Raw genomic sequence first — 23,483 nt, 5'->3', positions numbered from 1 at the left:
GAGTGGATCAACAAGGTGTGGTATTTATACACAATGGAATTCTATGCTGCTGTCAGAAAGAATGACATCACCCCATTTGTAAGGAAATGGAAAGACTTAGAAAAATCATATTAAGTGAAGTAAGCCAGACTCAAAGGAACATAGGCTCAATGGTTTCCCTCATTTGTCATAACCAATAGAAACTTTGGGCTCTCGTAGCAGAGATTTACAATAGAGCAAAACCTAGATACATAAGGCTATATAGTATGATGCTAAATGAAAGGACCTCTAGGATATAGAAACAAAAGCCATATAATGAGTGATTGTTGTCCTTAATGTACTATGTTATCTCTCATCTCTTTTGCTGTCCCTTGGTTATCTCATATTGTTACAGTATTTTATTTTGTTATCTGATACATTGTATATATGCTTATTTGGTTATTTGAAATCAGATCAGAAAGGGGGGAAAACAAGATGAGGGGTGCGGTGGGGGAAGGGAAATGGGGACCAAGACATGAGAAAGGGTATCAATGTTTGCGAAGTAATGCACGTTCTATCTGGCAAATATAATATAACCCTTCTATTAATTACAGTAAAAATATATGAAAAATAAAAAAATTAAGAAACAAAAAAATTTGCTAATGTTAAACTCACATGCTAAAATAAAATTTCAAAAAAATAAGCACTTTAATTAAAGAATATAGACTTAAATGTAATATTCATTGTTACAAATAATATACAGCATTTTAATACATTTCTTTGATAACTACTTGCTCTGTCCTAGAAAATTATATTTCATATTAAACTTCACTTTTATATAAGATGATATATGAATGATTAATGTGAAAACACTTTTATTTTCATAGTATTGAATAAATTAAAGTTGTATGACTAATTCTAATCAACCAAATAAGTAAATAATAATTACCACTCTTTTGAGAGCCATCAGCATAATCAAGAAACTATTAACTATAATACAAAAATTATCTGTACTGCAATGTTTGACCTAACTATAGTTTGAAGTAGAATACAGCAAGCTTCATTTACAAACAAAAATAAAATGAAAATTAAAACATATTTTTTAAACACACCATATCACCATGAAGGAGAGAATTATTTTTGTGTAAATCACACTTATTTTAGGACCCACATTAAATAAATAATTCTAAAGAACATGATTATGTTTTAAGTATTTTAAATTGGGTAGGAAATAAATTATTTAAATACATTGCATCAAAGTAACCATTTTCTTTGGATTGTCAATTGTGTGGGGGGGGGGTGAGATGTCATGGGGCTTGAACTCAACCTGGGTGCTGTCCCTGAACAATTTTGCTTAAGGCTAGCACTCTACCACTTGAGCCACAATTCAGCTTCTGGCCTTTTTTAGTGGCACATTGCATATAAGAGTCTCATAGACTTTGCTGTCTAGGCTGGCTTTGAATTTCAGTCCTCAGATCTCAGCCTTTTGATTAGCTACGTTTATAGGTAAGAATCACTGGCACTATGTTCAATTTGTTTCAAATGGCTTATTCTTCAATAAAAGGATCAGTTGACAATTAGAATGAAATAATTACTTGGTGGTCAAAGCTGGGATATTTACATTGGCATTACATTCCCGTGGCAAATCTGATAGAAAGATTGGTAAACTAAAGGAAAAAAAATCCAGCTAAAATTTTCTGCAAGCCCCTCTTGCTTACCACCACATAAATATTTTAATTACATAAAGACAGAGTTTAAGGTAACAGCACTCTGATGGATTTTCTTTCCATTTTTAAGTAGCTCTTGTTTAAAAAAATAAAAGCCAGAAATATTAGTGAGAAATATTTTTTTACCAAAAGGTAATTTTCTAAAAACTAATTTATGATATGAAATTTCAACTAAGTTTATTCAACTAAGGGCAATGGAGACAAATGTGTTTTATTTTTTGTGTTTCTTTAAATTCTTTTTTTTCCCCACAATGTTAACACAATAATCATTCTCTCTGTCTTTAACATCTACACTTGAAACATTTCCCTGAGACAGAAAAACATATTCTCAGAAAAAAATCCTATCTTATAGAAAATGGTCTCCAATGAAAATAAAATATTGGCAAATGATGGAAAATGAAGTTTACAAGACTTAAAAGTTCCTTTTGAACCAGAAATATATTAATAGTAAAATATTATATGATAGAAAATACTTAAAAGTATTTGGTTTCTTAAACCCAAATGAACACAGAAACAATCACATTAAAAAAAAGTGCAGTTATGCCAGGATTACAGGCCTGAGCCTGTAATCCTAGCTACTCAGGAGGCTGAGATCTGAGGATCAAGGTTCAAAGTCAGCCTGGGCAGACAAGGACCTGAGACTGTTATCTCCAATTAACCTGTAGAAAAGGGGAAGTTGGGCTTAACTCAAGGGTAGGGTGGTAGGCTTGAGCTGAAGAGTTAAGCTCATGACCCACCCCCCCCCCCAAAAAAAAAAGAAATTCAGTCGTATTTTTAATTTCCATAAGAAATTGGACACACTCATAAAAACATGTGAGGAAGAACTAGATAATTATAATTTTAAGCAACTACTTGGGTTTTCAGTGGTTGATATGAAACTTTTTTCCCTCTATATAGCAAAACCAGGTTGAATCAGATGGGGAACATTCCCTTCATGGACAGTCAAAGGCCTGTGAAATCATGTGACATGGCCTTGCCAAAGAAGTTGCAGGTGGTACTTATAATACACTAAAGAGGAGCTTTTTGCTCAGTAACATAAAAAAATCAGTATCAGCTAATATTTCACACTAAAGGATCTTCGCATGGCTGGGAGTTTGGCCTATTGGCAGAGTGCTTCCGCAGCATGCAGGAAGCCCTGGGTTTGATTCCTTGGAACCACATAGAAAGAAAAAGGCAGAAGTAGGGCTGTGATTCACATGGTAGAACTTTTGCCTTGAGAAAGCTTAAGGACAGTGCTCTGGACCCGAGTTCAAGCCCCAGGACTGGCAAAAATAAATACATAAATAAATAAAGGTTCCCTACCCCTGAAAGTACTTTAGTATGCATATAAGCACAAAATATTATCTACTCCTTTATGCAGCAACAATTAGTAAAAGAAGAATCAAATTTAATGTCTACCCATATCTATTTTAAAAGCAAAATGATGTGACAGAAAATTATGATGTACTTAACCTTGACTCTCTTAATGTTGAGTATGGCTGGTACCTACCTATTAACCTATTGAAATAGTTTCAGAAACTTCAAAATAATCCCTATATACATGAAAAGAGCTTATGTCATAGTATATCTTCAATGCCATCAGATAATATAGGAGTTGTTTTATTTACTTACATTACTTAATTCCTTCTGAATTTAGAAATCAGTTGACCAAAAGTACTTTTAGGAGATATCTACAAACTTACATGTATAATTTAGTTATTTCTGATAAGTTTTCTTTAGGCCACACCATAGAATTGGTTCTCTGGTCATTTAATAAAAGTAATTAAATACCTAATGTACATTGTCTTTGAAGGCAAGTTAGAGAATGAAAAAATAAATGTAAATTCTGTGACAAACTGCATTACATTGGCTGATAAGTATTCAGTATGGGATGGCTTTTTTTTTATATCCCCAGTAAAAAACAAACAAACCCTTCTTATTTACTCCTTACCTAAGAGCATCTTGAATTTTCATAAAGAAAATTCATTTTATGATACAGAAAGTTCCTTAAAAGAGAAGATACTACCAAAGAGAATTCTTTCTTTGTTGAGAATGGTCCCAATAAAGTAAAAATGATCACTGTGCATCTGTTAAAATAAGGGCAATGATTTTCAATTATTTACTTCTGTAGAGTTAGGACATGGTCCTGGTGCCAGCATCTCTTCATCTTTTCCTATAGATACTACATGAACTTTATGTAGTTAAAAAGAAACAAGTCATTGTTATTTTTGACATCTGAAAATGGAAAAAAATTACCATTTGCTGGGGTAGACAGAAACCATAGTTATGTAGTGAAAATGAAGCAAGCACTTCAGCTCATGTTTAAGCCCATTTTAATACTTTACAGAAATTGAGGTGTTTCAGGTGTTTAAATTGTTATACAAAGCAGTAGAATTTTAGAAGACAGAAAATGAAACACATTACTAAACATAATAATATAGCATTTGGCTTACATGTTCATTCCAGGCATTCCAGGACCACCTAAAGCATTCAGTGGGGGCCTCATTGCACCTCCATAGTTCTGTAATGATAACCAAGGGTCAGACTACCACAAAACAAAAAAACAAAACCAAAGAGGAGGGGGGAAAGAAAGGAGAGCAGGTTAATGATTTCCCCACACAACTCCTGATTGGATAAGGCCTGTGTAATTCATTCTCTGAGGAGTCCACTCTTGTATCTTTTGCTACTTTTAACAATTGTTTTGGTTTGTGTCTTAAAAATGACATGCATATGAAAGACCACAGGAGCATGTCAAATCATTAAGCATGGTTGGAATGATAATATTTAACATCATTTTATTAACTTCAAAGTATCTGTTTATTAGTAAATATTTTCAAATAGAAAATTTCATAAGTCCAAATTTGTTTTTAGAAAAATATACTTATTCAGATTGAAATGATCAGACTCAGAACAATTATATGAAGTCTGAAAAAAGTAGGTAAAAGCAACTTAAGAAAATGTACTATAAACTACTGTTCATAAAATAACATATGCAACATGGAAATGTACTAATATATGGAACTTTTCAAAACACATGTAAAGTAAGGTATATTCAAAATACACATGCACAAATTATATGGTCCAATAAAACTAGCTAATATCCACCACCTGAATTGGAAGGTAAAAATTTTAATACATACATATCATATTACCTAAGTTTAAGTTGTCATTATGGCCCCAAAGTTACTATCATCATGTAAATTTATTTTGACATCATAAAGGACTTACACACTACTGTGCTACTAATACTAATAATTTCATTAATGCTTCAATTTCTCCTACTCTTCTAAGCATTCGTTTTCATTGCTGGATCCTTTTTATTTTGTTAACTCTTTAAATGTTGCTTTTCCCAAGTTCTAGTTAGAATATTCTTTTCCACTGATATACATTTATGGGTAAACTATTTATACCTTAGGAAGTCCAGATATTTATATCTTATGATAACCTGCCCAGTTCTTAGGTAGCTCATGTTGAATTTCACAGGGGTTGTGTTGTCCCCATCTGACAGCACTCATGTTCAATATAGCCGAAAGAAACTCATTATTATCTTCTCATGACTGCATTTACTATTGCTCTTCTTTTGTTTGACTTGATAAATAGGTATTAGGCCTTTCATTTGACAAAGATCTCTACTTCTTGACCTAAGCCCTTAGCACTTTTGTTTTTATTTTGTTCAGGAGACCTTCTCATTAATTTTGCCCAGGCTGGCCTTGAGACACTCCTGGGCTTTTATTGGGGTTAGGAAGCCTGTCACAACAGCTACAATGACCATGTGCAATGCACGTTTCCCTCAGTCATTTCTGTGGCATCACCTGCCACTCAATAGTCCACAGCAAGAATTAGGGTTCCATATGTCTTTTCTTTTCATTCCTGTTTAATCAAAATAAAATAGTCTATTGACTTGTCTGTGAGATGGTTCTTGAAATAGTAATCCTTCTTTTTTTTTTTTGCCAGTCCTGGGCTTGAGCTCAGGGCCTGAGCACTGTCCTTGGACTTTCTCAAGGCTAGAGCTCTACCACTTGAGCCTCAGCACCATTTCTGGCTTTTTTGTATGTATGTGGTACCAAGGAATCGAACCCGGGTCTTCGTGCATGCTAGGCAAGCACTTTAACCACTAGGCCAAACTCCCGGCCCCTTTCTCTTTTCCTGTTTATAATCCTGGTTATGTGCTGAAGCAACTCTACTAGCTTCACTGGTCTCTTTTTGCTCTCTCCTTCTCCCAAGCTATTTCCATACTGCTGTTTCAGTTATGCCACTTGAAATCTATGGGGATCACACAGCTCAGCTACAGTCTATGCTTTCTCCTCTGTTACCTATAATTTTCGCTTTCTTTTTCTCTGCCCAATCATATTTTCAGCCTACTCCTTTTCCAAGTTCAAAAACATACAATAAAGGTTAGTACTCATTTTCACTCATCTTTCTGGAACTTGGTTTTGGTAGTAAGTACTTAAATGGCAAATAAATATGAATTCATGAAAGATCTGTTAGCTTTAGAGATAAATAAATGAAATTGCCTTATCACGTGCTATTCTCAATGTTTATTTACTTTTACTTTAAGGGGATCTTATTTGAACATCCAAATTTGTGAGTTATGGTTTTTTGAGCCATGGGTTAAAAGATTAGCTATTTGTCGTAACTTTTTATTCACGCATGGTAATAGTAATTAGCAAAGGGGTTCTGAAAAAGAAAACATGAATGCTTCTTTTTCAGGCTAAAAAAGCATCAATATTCCTGATAGCTCTGGATATAGAACTGCATTGGTTTGAATAACTGGTATTATGGCCCCCACTTTGGAGGCAGGGTCTCCTTATGAAGTGCTGGAAGGCCTCAAACTTGTAATCATCGGCTGTAGCCTTCTGCCTTGTAGGATTATAGGTGTGTACTACCACATGTGGCTACTTCTTCATGTGTGACGTTTGGCCAATAATTTTCTAATTTCTATATTCTTTACTTGCAAGTGATAATATTGTCATCCTTGTGGACATGTTGGAGAATAAAATGAAATATCAAGTACCAATCACTGCTTCCCAAATGAAAAGCCTGACACTTGAATGAATTCACTTTTCCTTAGTTTCCCACTTAGCTTAGTGTCCTCAACTCTGATAAATTTACTTGCCTTTTCTCGAGTTATTACTAATAATGGACGTATATTTCTTTTCTAGGTATTTTCTACCTTTCCTGATAAACAGTTATACCTTGAAGGCAGAGTATATTTTATTCATCTTTGATACTTGATATTGTTCAAGTATTATGTCTGAAACATAATGGACACCTTTAATAAGTGATAGGCTAATTAAACTGAATTATCACAAAAAATTTGTAAGCAGTTATTCAACATAGACATAGTTGATAGATCCATGAAAAAATTCTTTTTGTGATTAATCTAATGCAAAAAGAAACCAAGAAGTAAAGAAAGAATAACATCAGGCTTTCCAAGTGATATCAACAAAGGCAGAATGGGAAGAGCTAATTTAGAATCGCTGAATTTTAAAGCTGATGGCAACTATACAATTCCATCTGTTCTAATCTCTCTTCCAATGCAATGTTCCTTATGAAATGGCTGTTCATACTCTGCTTGGAAACTTTATAAAAAGTCTTTCCTTGATTGGACAGTTTAATTTCTAGGAAGTTTTATCCTGTACTGGGCTGAATTCTACCACTTATGTTCAATTTGGAAGGATGGAATCAGTTTTCTCTCTGTGTGAGAGCACATCATATATTCATCTCACCATTTCTGCAACCCAAGTATCTGATTTGGAAATCTTACTTGCATATAACTTAATTATCCTCCAGATTTCTGAAGGAACTAGAAATAGTTGGGTAGTTAGAATGAATTTTTTGTTAATTATACAGTACTTTCTGAACTTGAAGATGTAGGTCAGCTACTTGCTTCAAGCAAGTAAAAGATAGGGTACAAGTGTACCAGAAGAGATGTTTTCTTGACTTAACAAATAAATTCATTTGTTTTTTGCACCGAATGGACACTAATACCTATTTTAAAAAATCATAAACTGTTACTGTACTTAGATTTAATATAGATTAAGATATGGAACCGAAGTCAGGATTGGAGGCAAACTTTTATCTATTCATCTGCACAATTTTAAGTGTTAATGAGATGGTTATCTAAACCATCATTATTCAAGAATGATTAGACTATGCATGCCTATTTCGTTCTAGAACCTCAGTTGTTCTAATTTATAACCACTGTCCCTCTACACTATGTTTATCTTACATTTAAGAAAATGCAGCAGTAATGTTTATGAGACATGTATTTGTATTTGCACATAAAAGAACACACAGCATTTCAGAGACTCTTCATAATATAACTAAAAAAGAGAAAAAAGAGGTACAGGCTGTTTTGGGGTGGCATCTATGTAGTGAAATGCTTGTTTTCTGCTATGTTTTCCAATATCAAGAAATATAGCTAACCTTTTTCATAAACTGCGTAGTTTATAATGTATATATTATAATGGTGCTGAATAAATTTATCATATGACCTCCCCTATTACACAGGATTTTAGTGGTCATTTTTTCCACTGCACCATTTGTATGAATATGATTCTGATTTAATTGAAATGTATCATTTCCTTGTCCCTGCTCCTTTCACTTTGCATGCTATGATTTTATAAAGTTATGATAAACATTTATTGTTTGTGAAGTAAATGCTTACCAAAGCACTTTCTTTCATATTATATAGAAATAGGCATCAAAGATGTTTTAATCTAAATAGAAGAAATAAACTAATCTCTTTAATTTTGAAAATCAATGTTTTTGAGAGAAAACCTGTAATAACATAGTTTCTCAGTCATCAATAAATTGCTCACCAGAAATAGATTTTAATCTGTTGGAACTTATTTGTAACATAAAACATATAGCTATTTATCTGTTTATAAAATATAATGACAAGAATGTTTGTAACTTTTTTGCATTTTCAAATGAGAACTAAGAGTTCACATAGTTTATGCAACCATTATATACCTGTTTGAAACACAACAATGCTGACTCCTGGATCTCATTTCTAAAAGTAATTAAAGCTAGTATTAGCCAGGCATGTTGTCAACACTTGTAAGTGCAGCACTCAAGGGGCAGGAATAAAGTAGGAATTAGGGAGTGACGTTGGACTGTGAGTCCAATGCTAGCCTAACCTAAGCAGTAAAACCTTGTCTCCAAAACAAAACAAGAACAGCCCTTAGGCCAACAATTGTCTTGGGATGACAAGAGCTTAGAGAGTAGCTAGTCGAAAAATAAGTGAACCCTGATAACTAAATTAAGGTACAAAGGTTTTGATGCATATTTATAATACATTACTTAAAAAGCTTTTTAGCAAAACATTCTAACTTCTAAACACACAAATTGGTTGTTCTAGGTTACTAAAGACTAAAAGTTCATTTAGTCAATCAATATTTCACAGATCTTATAAATTCTAATTACTATTAATATCAGTTAGAAGTCATTTCTAATCTGGGTAGAAAGAGGAAAAAATAAGAGTTCTATATGATCTTAAGAAAATATATTATGAAAAAAACTGACCTTAAGTGAAATAATGGAAAAGAGAACCTGATTTGTATACTAATATAATAAGTTTCTTAATGGAAACTGAGAAACTCAGGTCATACATGTTTCAATATAATTCATCTTGACTAGAAACTTCTTGTTCTAAATTGTATTATCTTAGTGTTGCATTCTTAAGTCTTTGACCCCACTTGGACTTCAATAAAGAATCAATTTAAAATATATACATGAAATAAATTACTAAATTATCATGGATACTGCATTTAAATGGCAGCATAAATTCTGCTAAATTCTTGTGTATGAACTAAATTTTTAATGATTTTTTTATTAGTTTCCCTTTGAAAACATCATAAAATTAATTTTCATTTCAAGCAATTTCTCCTAAAGAAACAGTAAATGATATTCATGAAAAAGATGTTTGAAAGTTTACCAAACCTTAGGACATGTTCAATCTCAGCTATTCTTTATGGGAATTAGGTAGAGAAATTGCCTATCCAATACATACCAAGAGTATTATCCTTGTACAGTAAAACAAACTTAAACATTTATTTCTGAATGGTTCTTTTTTTTTTTTTTTTTTTTTTGCCAGTCCTGGGCTTGAGCTCGGGGCCTGAGCACTGTCCTTGGACTTTCTCAAGGCTAGAGCTCTACCACTTGAGCCTCAGCACCACTTCTGGCTTTTATCTATGTATGTGGTACCAAGGAATCGAACCCAGGTCTCCGTGCATGCTAGGCAAGCACTTTAACCAGTAGGCCAAATTCCCAGCCCTTCTGAATGGTTTTCTATTGCTTTCCAATTCTATATGTATAGTTGTATGTAACAAATTTCTGGTAACATTCTTTAAAAGATTTATAGAAATATATGTAATGTTTCATCTATTTAGTATTTCCAATTGATTCAATTTTATTTAATATAACCATTTCCTCCCTCCACCTGCTTGTAGTACTGGGTTTGAATGCAGGACCTACTGTGCTGGCTGGCCAGATGCTATACCGCTTGTACCTCTAAACTCTTCATTATTTTTTAGAAAGGATTTCACTTTATTTCCCCAGCTGGACTAGACCATGATCTTCCTATTCATGCTTCCCAATATAGTAGAATGAGCAGTACCTGACACCATCCTCAGATTTCTTCCTCTAAAACGAAACTTCATGAACTCTTTGCTTGGCTAGTTTTAATCCATGATCTCTCTGCTCTCTGTTTACCAAGTAGCCATCATTATGGGGATGAGTCACCAAATGGCTAAAATATTTCCTTAACATAACTAATGAAAGAATAATGGTTCTCTTTTGATATTTACTATAATATATTTTACTACAATGTATTGGGAAAATACATTGCACAGAAATTTATTATCATAAATATAGAATTATAAATGCTGGAAATATCACAAATAGTATATCCTCAAGAGCCTACCAACTATGAATATCAAGACTTAAGGTGGTGAGGCTTGAACCCCTTCAGACTAAATGTATAACACAACTTTAAGGCATATGCTAAAAGCAGATGAACATTATGACCTACTTGTACAAAGCTGAGCATCCAGTTTCTGTAGCTATCATTACCTGTGGTCCTAAGGGCACCATTCCTCTTGGAGGAGTCATTCTCTGCATTGGTCCACCCATATTTGGATGTCCTGAAAGAAAGTTAGAAGGTATTAGTAATGTGATGCCATGAAGACTAAATGAGAGACTAGCTTACTCACTGCTAGTATAATAATGTCTTATACCATAAATGTCTAAAAGATGGATTTAATATTATCTTGGCTTCTGTGGCTATTTTCTACCTTTAACAATCATCTACTCATACTCCATTAATACACTGCTTGAAATTTTCTTTGTACTCTGTGTTGAAATACTTTTCTTACATTTGCTCATTTTTCTAGGACAGTAAAATAAAGCCTTAGAGATGTGTATTATTTATATATCTCTGGGAAAGACCTGATTACTAGAGTCGTTAAGCTAACAAAGTTACTTGCTTCCTTGTATACCCACTGTGGACTATTGTATCTTCAAAGAACAGAGAAAGTAATAAAAAATGTAGCTTTTCCTGGTTGTTACAAATCACACAAAAATATTAGATATTATCAAAATATGAAATTTTGATATATACGTATTTTGTTTCTTTAATAGTTTACCTTCACTATCATTCATAATTAAAATTAGCTAATTATATACTTTATATGTATTATAATATACATTAGTATAATAATATACAATATACTATGTCATCTATTATATAATATATATATATATAATTTAGTCATGTTGCCTGTAGAAACACAACTGGTTGTTATGGTAGATGTATACAAAGGAAAACTCATCAAGAATTTCCTTTTTGGTCTGCACATCAGCCTTACTTCTACTTTAGAATTGTTACCTTGTTGTCGTGTTGGGTCCATTCCACTGGGGAGTAATGGCTGGCTTCCTGGGACACCTCCTAGTGCCTAACAATTTAGCAAAAACAAGATAAGAAGCAATATTGTAAATATTTATGCAATGAATATCTAAATACTTCCCTTTAAAATTTCTATAACTACATAATGAATTCAGTATTTCTCAAGATTTTTATATTTATACTCATGAATAAAGGTTATAGTTCTACTATTATGAGGTTTTGATTTTAAAAGATATTATTTTATCCAATTTTGTGTCAAATACAGTAAGGATTATGAGAAAACAAAAGTCTAAGCAAGAACCATTTCATTTCTTTCTAAAGAGTATAATGCCTTTCCTGAAATTTAACTTGTTTAGGGTTCTTGAAATGACTATGTTTCTTAAAATTAAGCTAACTTTTTACAGAATATTTTATTCATCTACTGTTAGAATAATACCAGGATAAAAATGCCAAACGACCAATAAATACCTTTTGCCCCTGTAGTCACATATTCCCTAAGAAACTCTATAAAAATTCAATTAAGCTTGAACAATTGTTATGTGTAAAAAAAGTGAACTAAAAGTGCAAAGATGGATTTAATAAGGTTTGTTTTATGCAGGCATAATACTGAATCACAGTTTCAGGTAATTGTCTGAGCAGCACTTAGAGGTGAATTAAGCTATATATAATTTAAACCTATGGATCCCACGAGTGTTTAAATACATACATATAGAATCCTTCAAATATTTCAAAAGAAATTTCACATTGATGAGTGTATACAACCAAAGCAGCTAATTCTTTAAATTGTTACCACTTGAAATCAGTAGAGAGTTTCAATTTTTCAAGTATTCTTTTCTCCTAATTCTATGAATGTTGTGATTGCAAGCACAACCCATGCATATTTACAAGTTGCTGCTTTATGAAATGTTTCCCAATTGCCTTTCCAGCCTAATTTCTTGCCACTGCCATACTCATATTCCAATTTCTCTTTATACCAACTTTTATAGCTTTTATCTATTTATACATCCAATAAATAACATTTAAGTTCAACCTGTGAAAAACTAGACTGAGCCAGGCACTAGTGGCTTACACCTGTAATCCTAGTTACAGAGGATGCTGAGATCTAAGGATCAAGGTTCGAAGTCAGCCTGGGAAGAAAAGTTCATAAAACATTTATCTCCAATTAACTACCAAAAAAGCTAAAAGAGTTATGTTCTGTCTCAAGTGATACAGTGCCAGTCTTGAAAGGAAAATACCATGAGAGAGCAGGATGCTCTTAGCTCAAGCTGCAGTACCAGCATGCATGTGCACACACACAGACACAGATAAAATAGAAACTATATGCAAAATATCACTTCTCTCTGAGCTCAGAGTCCTTTTATTGGTTATTGCTGATATCGTTTTTTTGTGGGTCATGGGACTTGAACTTTGGGCTTGGACACTGTCCCCAAGTTCTTCAGCTTAAGGCTACCATCCAACCCCTGGAGCCATAGCCCCACTTCCCATTTTCTAGTAGTTAATTGGAGATAAGCGTGTCATGGTCTTTTGTGCCTGAGTTGGCTTTGAACCACAATCCTCAGATCTCAGCCTTCTGAGTAGCTAGGATTACTGGCGTGAGACACTGTGCCTAGCTTTATTGCTAATATCTTTTAAATCCCAATTTATAACCCCCTTTCTGACAAAATTCTTATAACTCCAGTTTTGGGTAAGTATATACTATACACATACATGTATATATGCATATGTATATATATACATGTGTGTTTAAGATATGTAAGTTCGTGCATTATTTTTGTTTCATAAACAGTACACGAATTCCTGTATAACAGGATATTTGGACCCATATTTCCTAATTAACATTTCGCAGTTGCCTTATTATCCTATCTTTTCTTCTCTCTCCCTCCAGTCACTCTCAAAATTCTTTCCAAAACTATGTGGGAGCAAGCTACAGACTTACTGGCTTACTATCCCTAAGCACTGCAACATACAGTTGCTCAAACAAGCATATTCTTCCCATGTTTTAAGTTAAGAAATCAACAGAACTACCATCCAACTTTCAAGACTAATTTAAATTTAGTAATTTTTTTATTTCAGTAATTTTTCTCAATAATGTTTTCTTGTTTTTTTTTTTCTTTTTGGTTTCAGGACATCATAGAACCCATTTTACCCTTGACATGTTTCTTCATGCCAATTCCTGTGTGTCATATCTCAACAATTTTGATGAGAGTAAATCTTGTTCTTTATTGACTGATTCTGATACGTGTACATGAACTGGACTTGGTTCATATTTTCCTAACAGAAACCTGACATAAATGATGAGATGCTCTTTTCAGTGTGTCACCTCTGCGGGCACATGAGGTTGACTCACCCACCCACAACTGGTGATATTAACCTTTATCATCCATTGTGGTGTACACAAGGTTACTACAACATAAGGCCACTGTTTTTCCCTCTGTAATTTGTTGATCTTTATTACTGGAGCTATCCTGAGATTGTCAATATCACACTCCTCATTAGTCCTTTGCTATATCCATTAATAATCCCTAAGCTCAGAAATGGCTGACAGTCCATGATCACTACTAAATTTCATGGTTGGCATTCTCACAGTGAGGAAAAGCCATCATTTATTCTAACTTAACTAATCACTTATCTCAAATCCCAACCACACTGGCCATTTCTTGCTATTTGTATGGCTCCTGCATAGTTCTGAGTGACCCAGCACAGATGAAGGTACAAACGTGTTATGTGTTCTCAGAGGAACTTATGTTTTACCTTTGCAGAAATTATGTACTATCATTTTTCTTATCTTCATAATACAAGTTCTCAAAGAATAAAGACCTTATTTGTGAAACAAAGTAATAAATGTTTACTGAAGAAATAAAAGGAATGAAATTTGGATTGGAGAGTTTTTAGGAATCTTGAGTAATAAACAACAAAAAAATCACACAGAATAAAATTCAGAGAATAAGAGGAAAAGGGAGAAAAGATTTAATTATTTAAAAATGTCAAACAGATAAGAAAATTGAATAGGTATTAAATCAATAATCATTATTTCCTAAGAACACATGAGGGAAGTTCAAAAAGATAGAGACAATACTTTAAAAATAATAAAGTGAATTAGAAGATAAAAGGATATGACTAACATTGCCTTCAACTGTAAACTCTGCTTTTTTTCTTTTCTCTTTCTTTCTTTTCTTTTTTTGTTGAATTGTGGTTTGAACTCAGGTGCTTGAAGTGGGTGAGCAAGCAGTCTATCATGCAAGCCAAGCTTCTAGTACTTTATGCTATTGTTATGATCCTGCTATTTATACTTCCTATGTTACTAGGACAAGTGTATACCACCTTGCCCAAAGTTTAATGGTTAAAATGAGGTCTTGTGCACTTTTGCTGAGGAGTGGTCTCAAATTGTTATTTTCCCAGTCTCAGACTTGGAAGCAGTTAATACTACAGAGCCTAGCCAAGGCACCAGACAAACTCTTGCTTTCTTTTTTGTTTTGTTTTGTTTTTTGGTTTTGTTTAAGTTTTCAAGTGCTTAGATAAATTTATACACCCAAGTCTTTGATTCTTAGTTTTCTAGTCCAGTTGTAAATAATGATGTTGCATTGCTGGAAAGCATTTTATTTAACATTTTAAATTTCTGGCTTTCAAATAATAATTTGAATGGTAATACTACATTCCTAATGACAGGAAGTAATTTTTTCAATGGGGTAAAAAAACTACATTTCATTTTATTATTAGCTACTAATGTATACATGCAGGTAAAACATATTTAAATTTTAAAGTTAGAGATCCCCTTGAGATCTCTTTCTTACAATCACAGCAAAAACACTCATTATTTATTAAGCAATATATATTTCTCTTTATTCAGCTTAAGTCTTCCATTTCATATTAATAATACTAAATAAAAGTTAAACTATATTTTTACAAGGCCAGAAAATTATTCACAAAAATTAATGTAAGCAATTTTTATCTTGAATAAAGAATGTAAAAAAGAATAAGCAGGGGCCAGGAGTTTGGCCTAGTGGTAAAAGTGTTTGCCTAGCATGCACGAAGACCCGGGTTCGATTCCTCGGTACCACATACATAGAAAAAAGCCGGAAGTGGTGCTGAGGCTCAAGTGGTAGAGCTTTAGCCTTGAGAAAGTCCAAGAACAGTGCTCAGGCCCTGAGCTCAAGCCCAGGACTGGCAAAAAAAAAAAAAAAGAATAAGCAGAATATAGAATCTTAGTTCCATGGTGATAGAGTAATTTTATTTTCATTATATAAAAAAATTGTTCAAACAACTTTTTCTATGTTCAAATGCCTGGTGATACTTTTTTTTTAATCTGAAAAGTCATGAAGTCTTTTCAAAGCTAGTGTATCCTTACTAACCATTATATATTTTTTCTTACCATATAAGAACTACATATTAACTACTAATAAAGGATTAACTTGAGTTTATCAGAAGAAAAACACTATTTTCATGAATCTCTCTATATAATTAATATTTTGCAATTATAAATGTAATGTTTGCTCAATGAAAATTTAAAAATATTAAAATTTAACAAATCACAAAGCCATTCAAGATTTCCCAACCCATACATAAAGCATATGGCTTTTATAGTCACCTTGAAATATGTGAGTATGTGTATGGTTGGGGGTGTGTGGTAAAAGGAGAAAAATCTTATGTGGTAAAGTTGAGATGCTTACATATGCCTTAAACTTTTTTTAGTGTATGGTAATGAGTCATATACCCTTCAGAGTATCAATAAATTTAATTGTATAGCATATCATTTAATGTCTGTATGCTTTTTCATTACTTAAATATATATTTTCTTAACCAATCACTTATTAGCAGATATTTTTGAGGCTCTGAATACTATGGTCAGAGGTAGATTGTTTTTAGAACAACAAATTTCCATTCTCTGTTATGTCAATTCATGTGTGTGTTTGCATTGTTTGGGGAATGGTAAGTAAGGTATAGATTTTTCAAATTTCTGTAATAAGTCAATAATTCATTGTTGCTATCATTCATCAATAAATTCTTAGTTTCAGAATATTTTTATTCTTCCACATGATGTTGAGTAAATGCTGTGAGTTTTTGCAACTTGATATTTTATCAATGAGAAGGATAAAGAGCTACTCGAGGGAACAGATGCCTCAACAACACAGCCCCTTTGACAGAGCAGAAGTATTTTCAGCATAAACTTGTATGATTAGGTCATTTTGTGGACTTAGTTTCTATACTTCATGTTTCTTTGTGTATACTAATATATTAACTCTGTTGTGTTTTACTCTTTGTGACTTGCCTTTCCTTTCATCATTAGGAATAATTTACTACTATTTCTATTTTTTAACGTATTTTTTGATACATTGCTTTCCCTCTATATATTTCTAATATATTCTTTCTACATACTAATACATTGATAGTATATCATTGCAGATTTAGTCTAGAAACATAGAGATTGTTTCAGCAAAGCTTAAATCAAATCTATAGTTGTATGGTCAGTAATTTTAAATTGTGAAGCATCTTTACCAATGGAATATCCTTTACATATTCAAAATGACTAGCCAATAGCACTTATGAAGTTAATATTTAATTTTCTAATTTCTTAGGTACAATCTATAAGTAAGAAAAGTATTAGTAGATTAAACTAAAACAATTGAAAAGCTCTTTGATTATTTTGTTTTTATATTCATCATTCTCATTAATTAAAAAAGTTAAGCCAAGCTGTTTTAATGACTACATAATAAACAGAAGAATCAGATTCATGCTTAAAAAGCTATGATCATCCTATGACCCAGCAATTCCACTACTAGGCATTTATCCAATTGTCCAGAAACAAGGACATACTAAATCCACTAGCACAACAATGTTCATTGCAGCACTATTTACCATAGCAAAGATATGGAACCAACCCAGATGTCCCTCAGTTGATGAGTGGATCAACAAGATGTGATATTTGTACACAATGGAATTCTATGCTGCTATCAGAAAGAATGACATCGCCCATTTGTTAGGAAATGGAAAGACTTAGAAAAAAACCATATTAAGTGAAGTAAGTCAGACTCAAAGGAACATAGGCTCAATGGTTTCCCTCATTTGTCATAATCAGTAGAAACCTTGGGCTCTCCTGGCAGAGATTTGCAATAGAGCAAAACCTTGATACAAAAGGCCATATAGTAGGACGCTAAATGAAAGGACCTCTAGGATTTAGAAACAAAAGCCATATAATGAGTGATTGTTGTCCTTAATGTACTATGTTATCTCTCATCTCTTTTGCTGTCCTTTGGTTATCTCATATTGTTACAGTATCTCACTTTGTTATCTGATATATTGGAAATATTTGTATTTGGTTATTTGAAATTGGATAGGGAAGGGGGGAAAACAAGATTAGGGGTGGGGTGGGGGGGAGGGAAATGGGGACCAAGACATGAGAAAGGGTACCAATGTATGTGAATTAATGTACCTCCTATCTGGCAAATATAATGCAACCCTTCTATGAATTACAATAAAAAATATAGGAAAAAAAGTTTATGCTCATGAAAAAAACTGCTAAGATGCTATTATTTATACTGCCAACACAATTATTTTTTAAATTAGCATACATAAAAATTATGTAAGTTTAAGTAATAGCTATTTGAACTACTAAAGTTTGTGTGTGTTTGTGTGTGTGTGTGTGTGTGTGTACATGTTTGTTGGAGGAACTGAGCAGCTATGTTCTGAAATACATTTAGGAAAAAGCCTTAAAATTCTTAAGAAACTAATATCTTTGATTTTTAGTTGCTTCTTTAGAAACTCCAACAATAATACATATGTGGTTTAAAATTTTTCAAATAGATTTATAAATTGAAAATGCTACCACTGACTCTTCTTAAAAGTGTGTCTTACGTACTCCACAGACAAAATGCCTACTGTAATATTTTGTACATGACAGAACTGTCAAAAATATCAAGTAAGCACAATTCCATAATTAAATAATATTTTCAGCATATTTCCATCATAATTATAGAACTAATCATAAAATTAAAATATGTGAATAATATAACAAGAATTTCACATTTTGCTAACATAGATTTTTCTGGAACCTTTTTTAAAATTTTTTATTGTAATTAATAGAAGGGTTACATTATATGCACCAGATAGAAGGTGCATTCCTTAACAATCATTTCTACCTCTTCTCATGTTTTTGTCCCCATGTCCCTCCCCTACCCTCTCCCCTCATCTTGTTTTCCCCCCTTCCCTATCCTACATGGCCTTATGTATCTAGGTTTTGCCCTATTGTAAACCTCTGCTAGCAGAGTCCAAGATTTATACTAATGACGGAAACCATTGAGCCTGTGTTCCTTTGAGTCTGGCTTACTTCACTTAAAAAGATTTTTTCTAAGTCTTTTCCAGGAACCTTTTATATCTATGCAATACACCAAAAATGAGGGATGGGATATTTGAAACATCTTGAAGACAATAATATGATAAACATAGTTTCATCTTTTAAAAAGAAAAATTTCAAAACTCAAACATGTATAAAAGTAGATCTGGCTGTCAATATGCAAAGAAAGGTTCACCCACAGAGTAAATTCCCATATGTTGCCATGTACTCCTGGCCCAGTGTACTGTTTGCAGAGTCAGTCTGTAGGAGTAAATGTTCCAGGTACAAACTTGAGACCTGCCAACTGCTGAAATCACTGGACAACCCAGTGATACTTCCTGCTTGAATTTATCCCTAAGGGTGAATCTGAGTGTTGGTACTCCCTGCTGTGCACTTAAAGAAAGCCACAAAATTAGGACACTTCAAAGGCACAGTGTAATTTCAATAAGAGTTTGAAAGGGAGATGCAGAATTCTGTTGCTTTTAAGTTAATTAGTTACTGCAACTTTCTTGTTCAATTTTTGGTAGTAAAAAACTTAGATTTGCAAAGTGGTTAAGAATAAAGAGAACTCATTCTGACTTTATGTATTGAATACCACAGAAGTATACAATGATAATTATCTTCTATAAACCTTCTACATTAATAAGACTTAGATTTCTTAGTGCATTATACACATGCATACATATTACCTACACCCTAAAACTAAACTGTAAGATCATTGTAAGTAAAAATTGTGCTTTATTCACTTTAATAAATACATATTTACAACATTGATTTAAAAGCCTACTAGGAGACAAAACATTTTATTTAATTTTTTTTTTTGCTAGTCCTGGGCTTGAGCTTAGGGCCTGAGCACTGTCCTTGGGCTTTCTCAAGGCTAATGCACTACCACCTGAGCCTCAGTACCACTTCTAGCTTTTTTCTATGTATGTGGTACCGAGGAATTAAACCTGGGTGTTCGTGCATGTTAGGCAAGCACTCTACCACTAGGTCAAACTCTGGGCCAAGGAGACAAAACATTTTAAAGCTTAAATCTTTAAGGAAATAAATATTAGGAGATGTATTGCTAAATATTTTCTGATAGGTTTAATCTCAAGAAGCATCTAATTATTTGCCATTATAACTGGGCAAAATTATATGAATGTTAAATTCATGGTGTTGAGGCTAAATTATATTAAACCAAGTATGTCCTTAGAAGAATTTCACAGTACTGCTATCTTTTAAATAAAAGGACAATCAACATTTACCAAAATTATACAAGTCTTTAAAATTAAGTTCAAAGTATAAGGCAGACTCCAATGGTCAGCAAACTTTATTGTTTCTGAAACAATCCGGATAGCAAATGTTTTAGGATTGCAAGTCACACATAGTTCTTGACCTGACCACTCAAATCTGTGTTGTAGTATGAAAATAGTAACAGGCAATATATAAATGGATCTATGTGGCTGTGTTCCAATTAATAAATTTTATTCATAAAAATAACCCATCTTGAAAGCAGATGATACATTAGTAGAAGTAGCATTAAATGGACTAGAGAAGGATGTTCTTATATTTTTATAGAAAAAGCAATATTCATGATGTTTTCAAGACCTTTGTTGATTAAAAGAAAGAAGAACATAAGGACTACATAAAACTTACCTGATTAGGTATCCTCAGTGGGGGCCGTGGACCTCCAGGGTACCGAGGTGACATAAAAGGCTGTGGCAGCATAAAAAGATAAGGAAACAAAACAAACACAGCATGATGTGAAAATGCATATCTGTAAGTAAACTACTCATTTTTTTTTCAAAATTAACTCTACACATACATCATTTTACTTTCTTTCCTATGAGTGCTTTTAGTAAAATAAATACGCCCTATGGCCACCTAATCTTTGACAAGGGAGCCAAAAAAATAGAATGGAAGAAAGACAGCCTCTTCAACAAGTGGTGCTGGCAGAACTGGTTAAGCACCTGCAGGAAACTAAAGTTGGATCCTTCTTTGTCACCCTGCACTAGAATTAACTCCAAATGGACCAAAGACCTGGAGGTAAAAGCTGACACACTGAAAACTTTACAGGAAGGAAGAGGAGATACACTAGGCCTCCTTGGCTCAGGTCGAAACTTTCTTAATAAGGACCAAGAAACACAACAAATCAGAGAAAGGCTGGATAAGTGGAACTGCATTAAACTGCAGAACTTTTGTATGGCAAAGGACATAGCTAGTAAATTAATTAGGAAGCCTACAGAATGGGAGAAGATCTTCACCAACCATACAACGGACAAAGGCCTCATATCTAAAATATATCAACAGCTCAGAAATTTGAATCACTCCAAAACTAATCTCCAAAGAAACAACCATCCCATTAAAAGATGGGCCAAAGACTTAAAGGGAGTCTTCTCTGAAGAAGACATAAAAATGGCCTATAGACACATGAAGAAATGCTCAACATCTCTGGTCATAAAAGAAATGCAAATCAAAACAACTCTAAGATTCCACCTCACTCCAGTTAAAATGGCCAGGATCATGAAATCTAATAATAACAGATGCTGGAGGGGATGTGGCCAGGAGGGATCACTACTACACTGTTGGTGGGAGTGCAAACTCATTCAACCACTATGGAAAGCAGTATGGCAGTTCCTCAAAAGGCTAAACATAGAGCTCCTCTATGACCCAGCAATCCACTACTAGGCATTTACCCAATTGTCCAGAAACAAGGACATACTAAATCCACTAGCACAACGATGTTCACTGCAGCACTATTTACCATAGCAAAGATATGGAACCAACCCAGATGTCCCTCAGTTGATGAGTGGATCAACAAGATGTGATATTTGTACACAATGGAATTCTATGCTGCTATCAGAAAGAATGACATCGCCCCATTTGTTAGGAAATGGAAAGACTTAGAAAAAATCATATTAAGTGAACATAGGCTCAATGGTTTCCCTCATTTGTCATAATCAGTAGAAACCTTGGGCTCTCCTGGCAGAGATTTGCAATAGAGCAAAACCTAGATACATAAGGCCATACAGTAAGACGCTAAATGAAAGGACCTCTAGGATTTAGAAACAAAAGCCATATAATGAGTGATTGTTGTCCTTAATGTACTATGTTATCTCTCATCTCTTTTGCTGTCCCTTGGTTATCTAATATTGTTACAGTATCTTACTTTGTTATCTGATATATTGGAAATATTTGTATTTGGTTATTTGAAATTGGATAGGGAAGGGGGAAAACAAAATGAGGGGGTGGGGGAGGGAAATGGGGACCAAGACATGAGAAAGGGTACCAATGTATGTGAATTAATGTACCTTCTATTTGGCAAATATAATGTAACCTTTCTATTAATTACAATAAAAAATATATGGAAAAAAGAAAAATATCCCCCCCTTTTTTTACTTTGTAAAACACGTGGAAACTTTTCCAAAGAAACGGTTAAAAACAATAAAAAAGGCCCCATACTCTCCCCCACAAAAAAAACGAAAACCTGTAAGAATGACTAAAGTACAGCAAAAGTTTTGACTGTGATCTTGTTAAAAATTTTTTCATGTTTGGTCTTATGTTAAACGTGAACCTAAGCTGGGGACCACTTACGCCTATATACCTAACAACTCAGGAGGCTAAGGTCTGAGAATCTCTGTTTAAAGATAGGCATGGTAGACAAATCCACAAGACTCTTATCTCCAATTAACCAGTAAAGAAAAGTATGCTTGGGCCAGGAGTTTGGCCTAGTGGTTAAAGTGCTTGCCTAGCATGCATGAAGACCTGGGTTCGATTCCTCGGTACCACATACATAGAAAAAAGCCATAAGTGGTGCTGAGGCTCAAGTGGTAGAGCTCTAGCCTTGAGAAAGTCCAAGGACAGTGCTCAGGCCCTGAGCTCAAGCCCAGGACTGGCAAAAAAAAAAAAAAAGAAAGAAAGAAAAGTATGCTTCAAGTAGTATGCTGCCAATCCTGAAGAAAAAGGAACATGAGACCTGGAGTTGGAGCACCGAGCACTGCCACCAAAATAAGTAAGCAAGTAAATAAATAAAATAAAAAGGAAAGTTAATTCAAGTTGTTGGATGTCAAAGGATCTCCCTAAGTTAAAATTATTTGAAAAATTTCCTTAAAGTATTTTAGTAATTGTCCAGTGTTGAATGGGAGGATAAGATATGAGTGCCAAATTTTTACAAGTTTATCAACATTTAATTTTTATCATTTTCCTATAAATCATAGAAAAATATAATTTTATTTAACTCTAGTTTAATTCAGAATTAAATGCAAGATTCTTCACATGAAAAATAAGCAAGTTATTAATGCTACAGGACTAAATACTGTTAAGCAAAATATTGAGAAGTTACTATAACTTGAGAATTAATTTAGCCAATAAGAAGTTGGTAAAGCCTTGGATATGTCAAATTTATAGTAGATTTCAAAATTAAATCCTACATTTACAATGTATATTCTGTGAATATTCTAGAAATGATACCTGTAGTTTTATTAAAAGCAATGCCAACAATAAAATCATAAGATATTTTTGCCATATATATATATATATATTTCCCTATAGTAGCTTTTGGAGCATCTAACAAATCACTAAGAACTTCCATATTAAGCAA

At 33.3% G+C, this 23,483-nt stretch overlaps 1 protein-coding gene across 5 annotated transcripts in view; it reads right to left on the bottom strand.

Moving 5' to 3' along the window:
- Ssbp2 (single stranded DNA binding protein 2) overlaps positions 1–23,483 on the bottom strand; it is a 219,667-nt gene that overhangs the window by 32,509 nt on the left and 163,675 nt on the right. For 3 of the 5 annotated variants that reach the window (XM_090331683.1, XM_090331686.1, XM_090331685.1), the window contains 4 exons: positions 20,540–20,599; positions 11,557–11,623; positions 10,743–10,813; positions 4,118–4,209 (listed from right to left, as the gene is read on the bottom strand). In XM_090331683.1, coding sequence (XP_090187809.1) covers positions 4,118–4,209; positions 10,743–10,813; positions 11,557–11,623; positions 20,540–20,599 — 290 coding nt within the window. The remainder of the gene's footprint in view (positions 1–4,117; positions 4,210–10,742; positions 10,814–11,556; positions 11,624–20,539; positions 20,600–23,483) is intronic. The other 2 variants (XM_090331684.1, XM_090331687.1) reach the window with 1 other exon arrangement.

Source organism: Megascapheus bottae, chromosome 4, assembly GCF_031878675.1.
Source record: "Megascapheus bottae isolate mThoBot1 chromosome 4, mThoBot2.hap1, whole genome shotgun sequence".
Taxonomy (NCBI): Eukaryota; Metazoa; Chordata; class Mammalia; order Rodentia; family Geomyidae; genus Megascapheus; species Megascapheus bottae.
The sequence above is the reverse complement of the archived record's forward strand: the minus strand, read 5'-3'. Positions and strand labels throughout refer to the sequence as shown.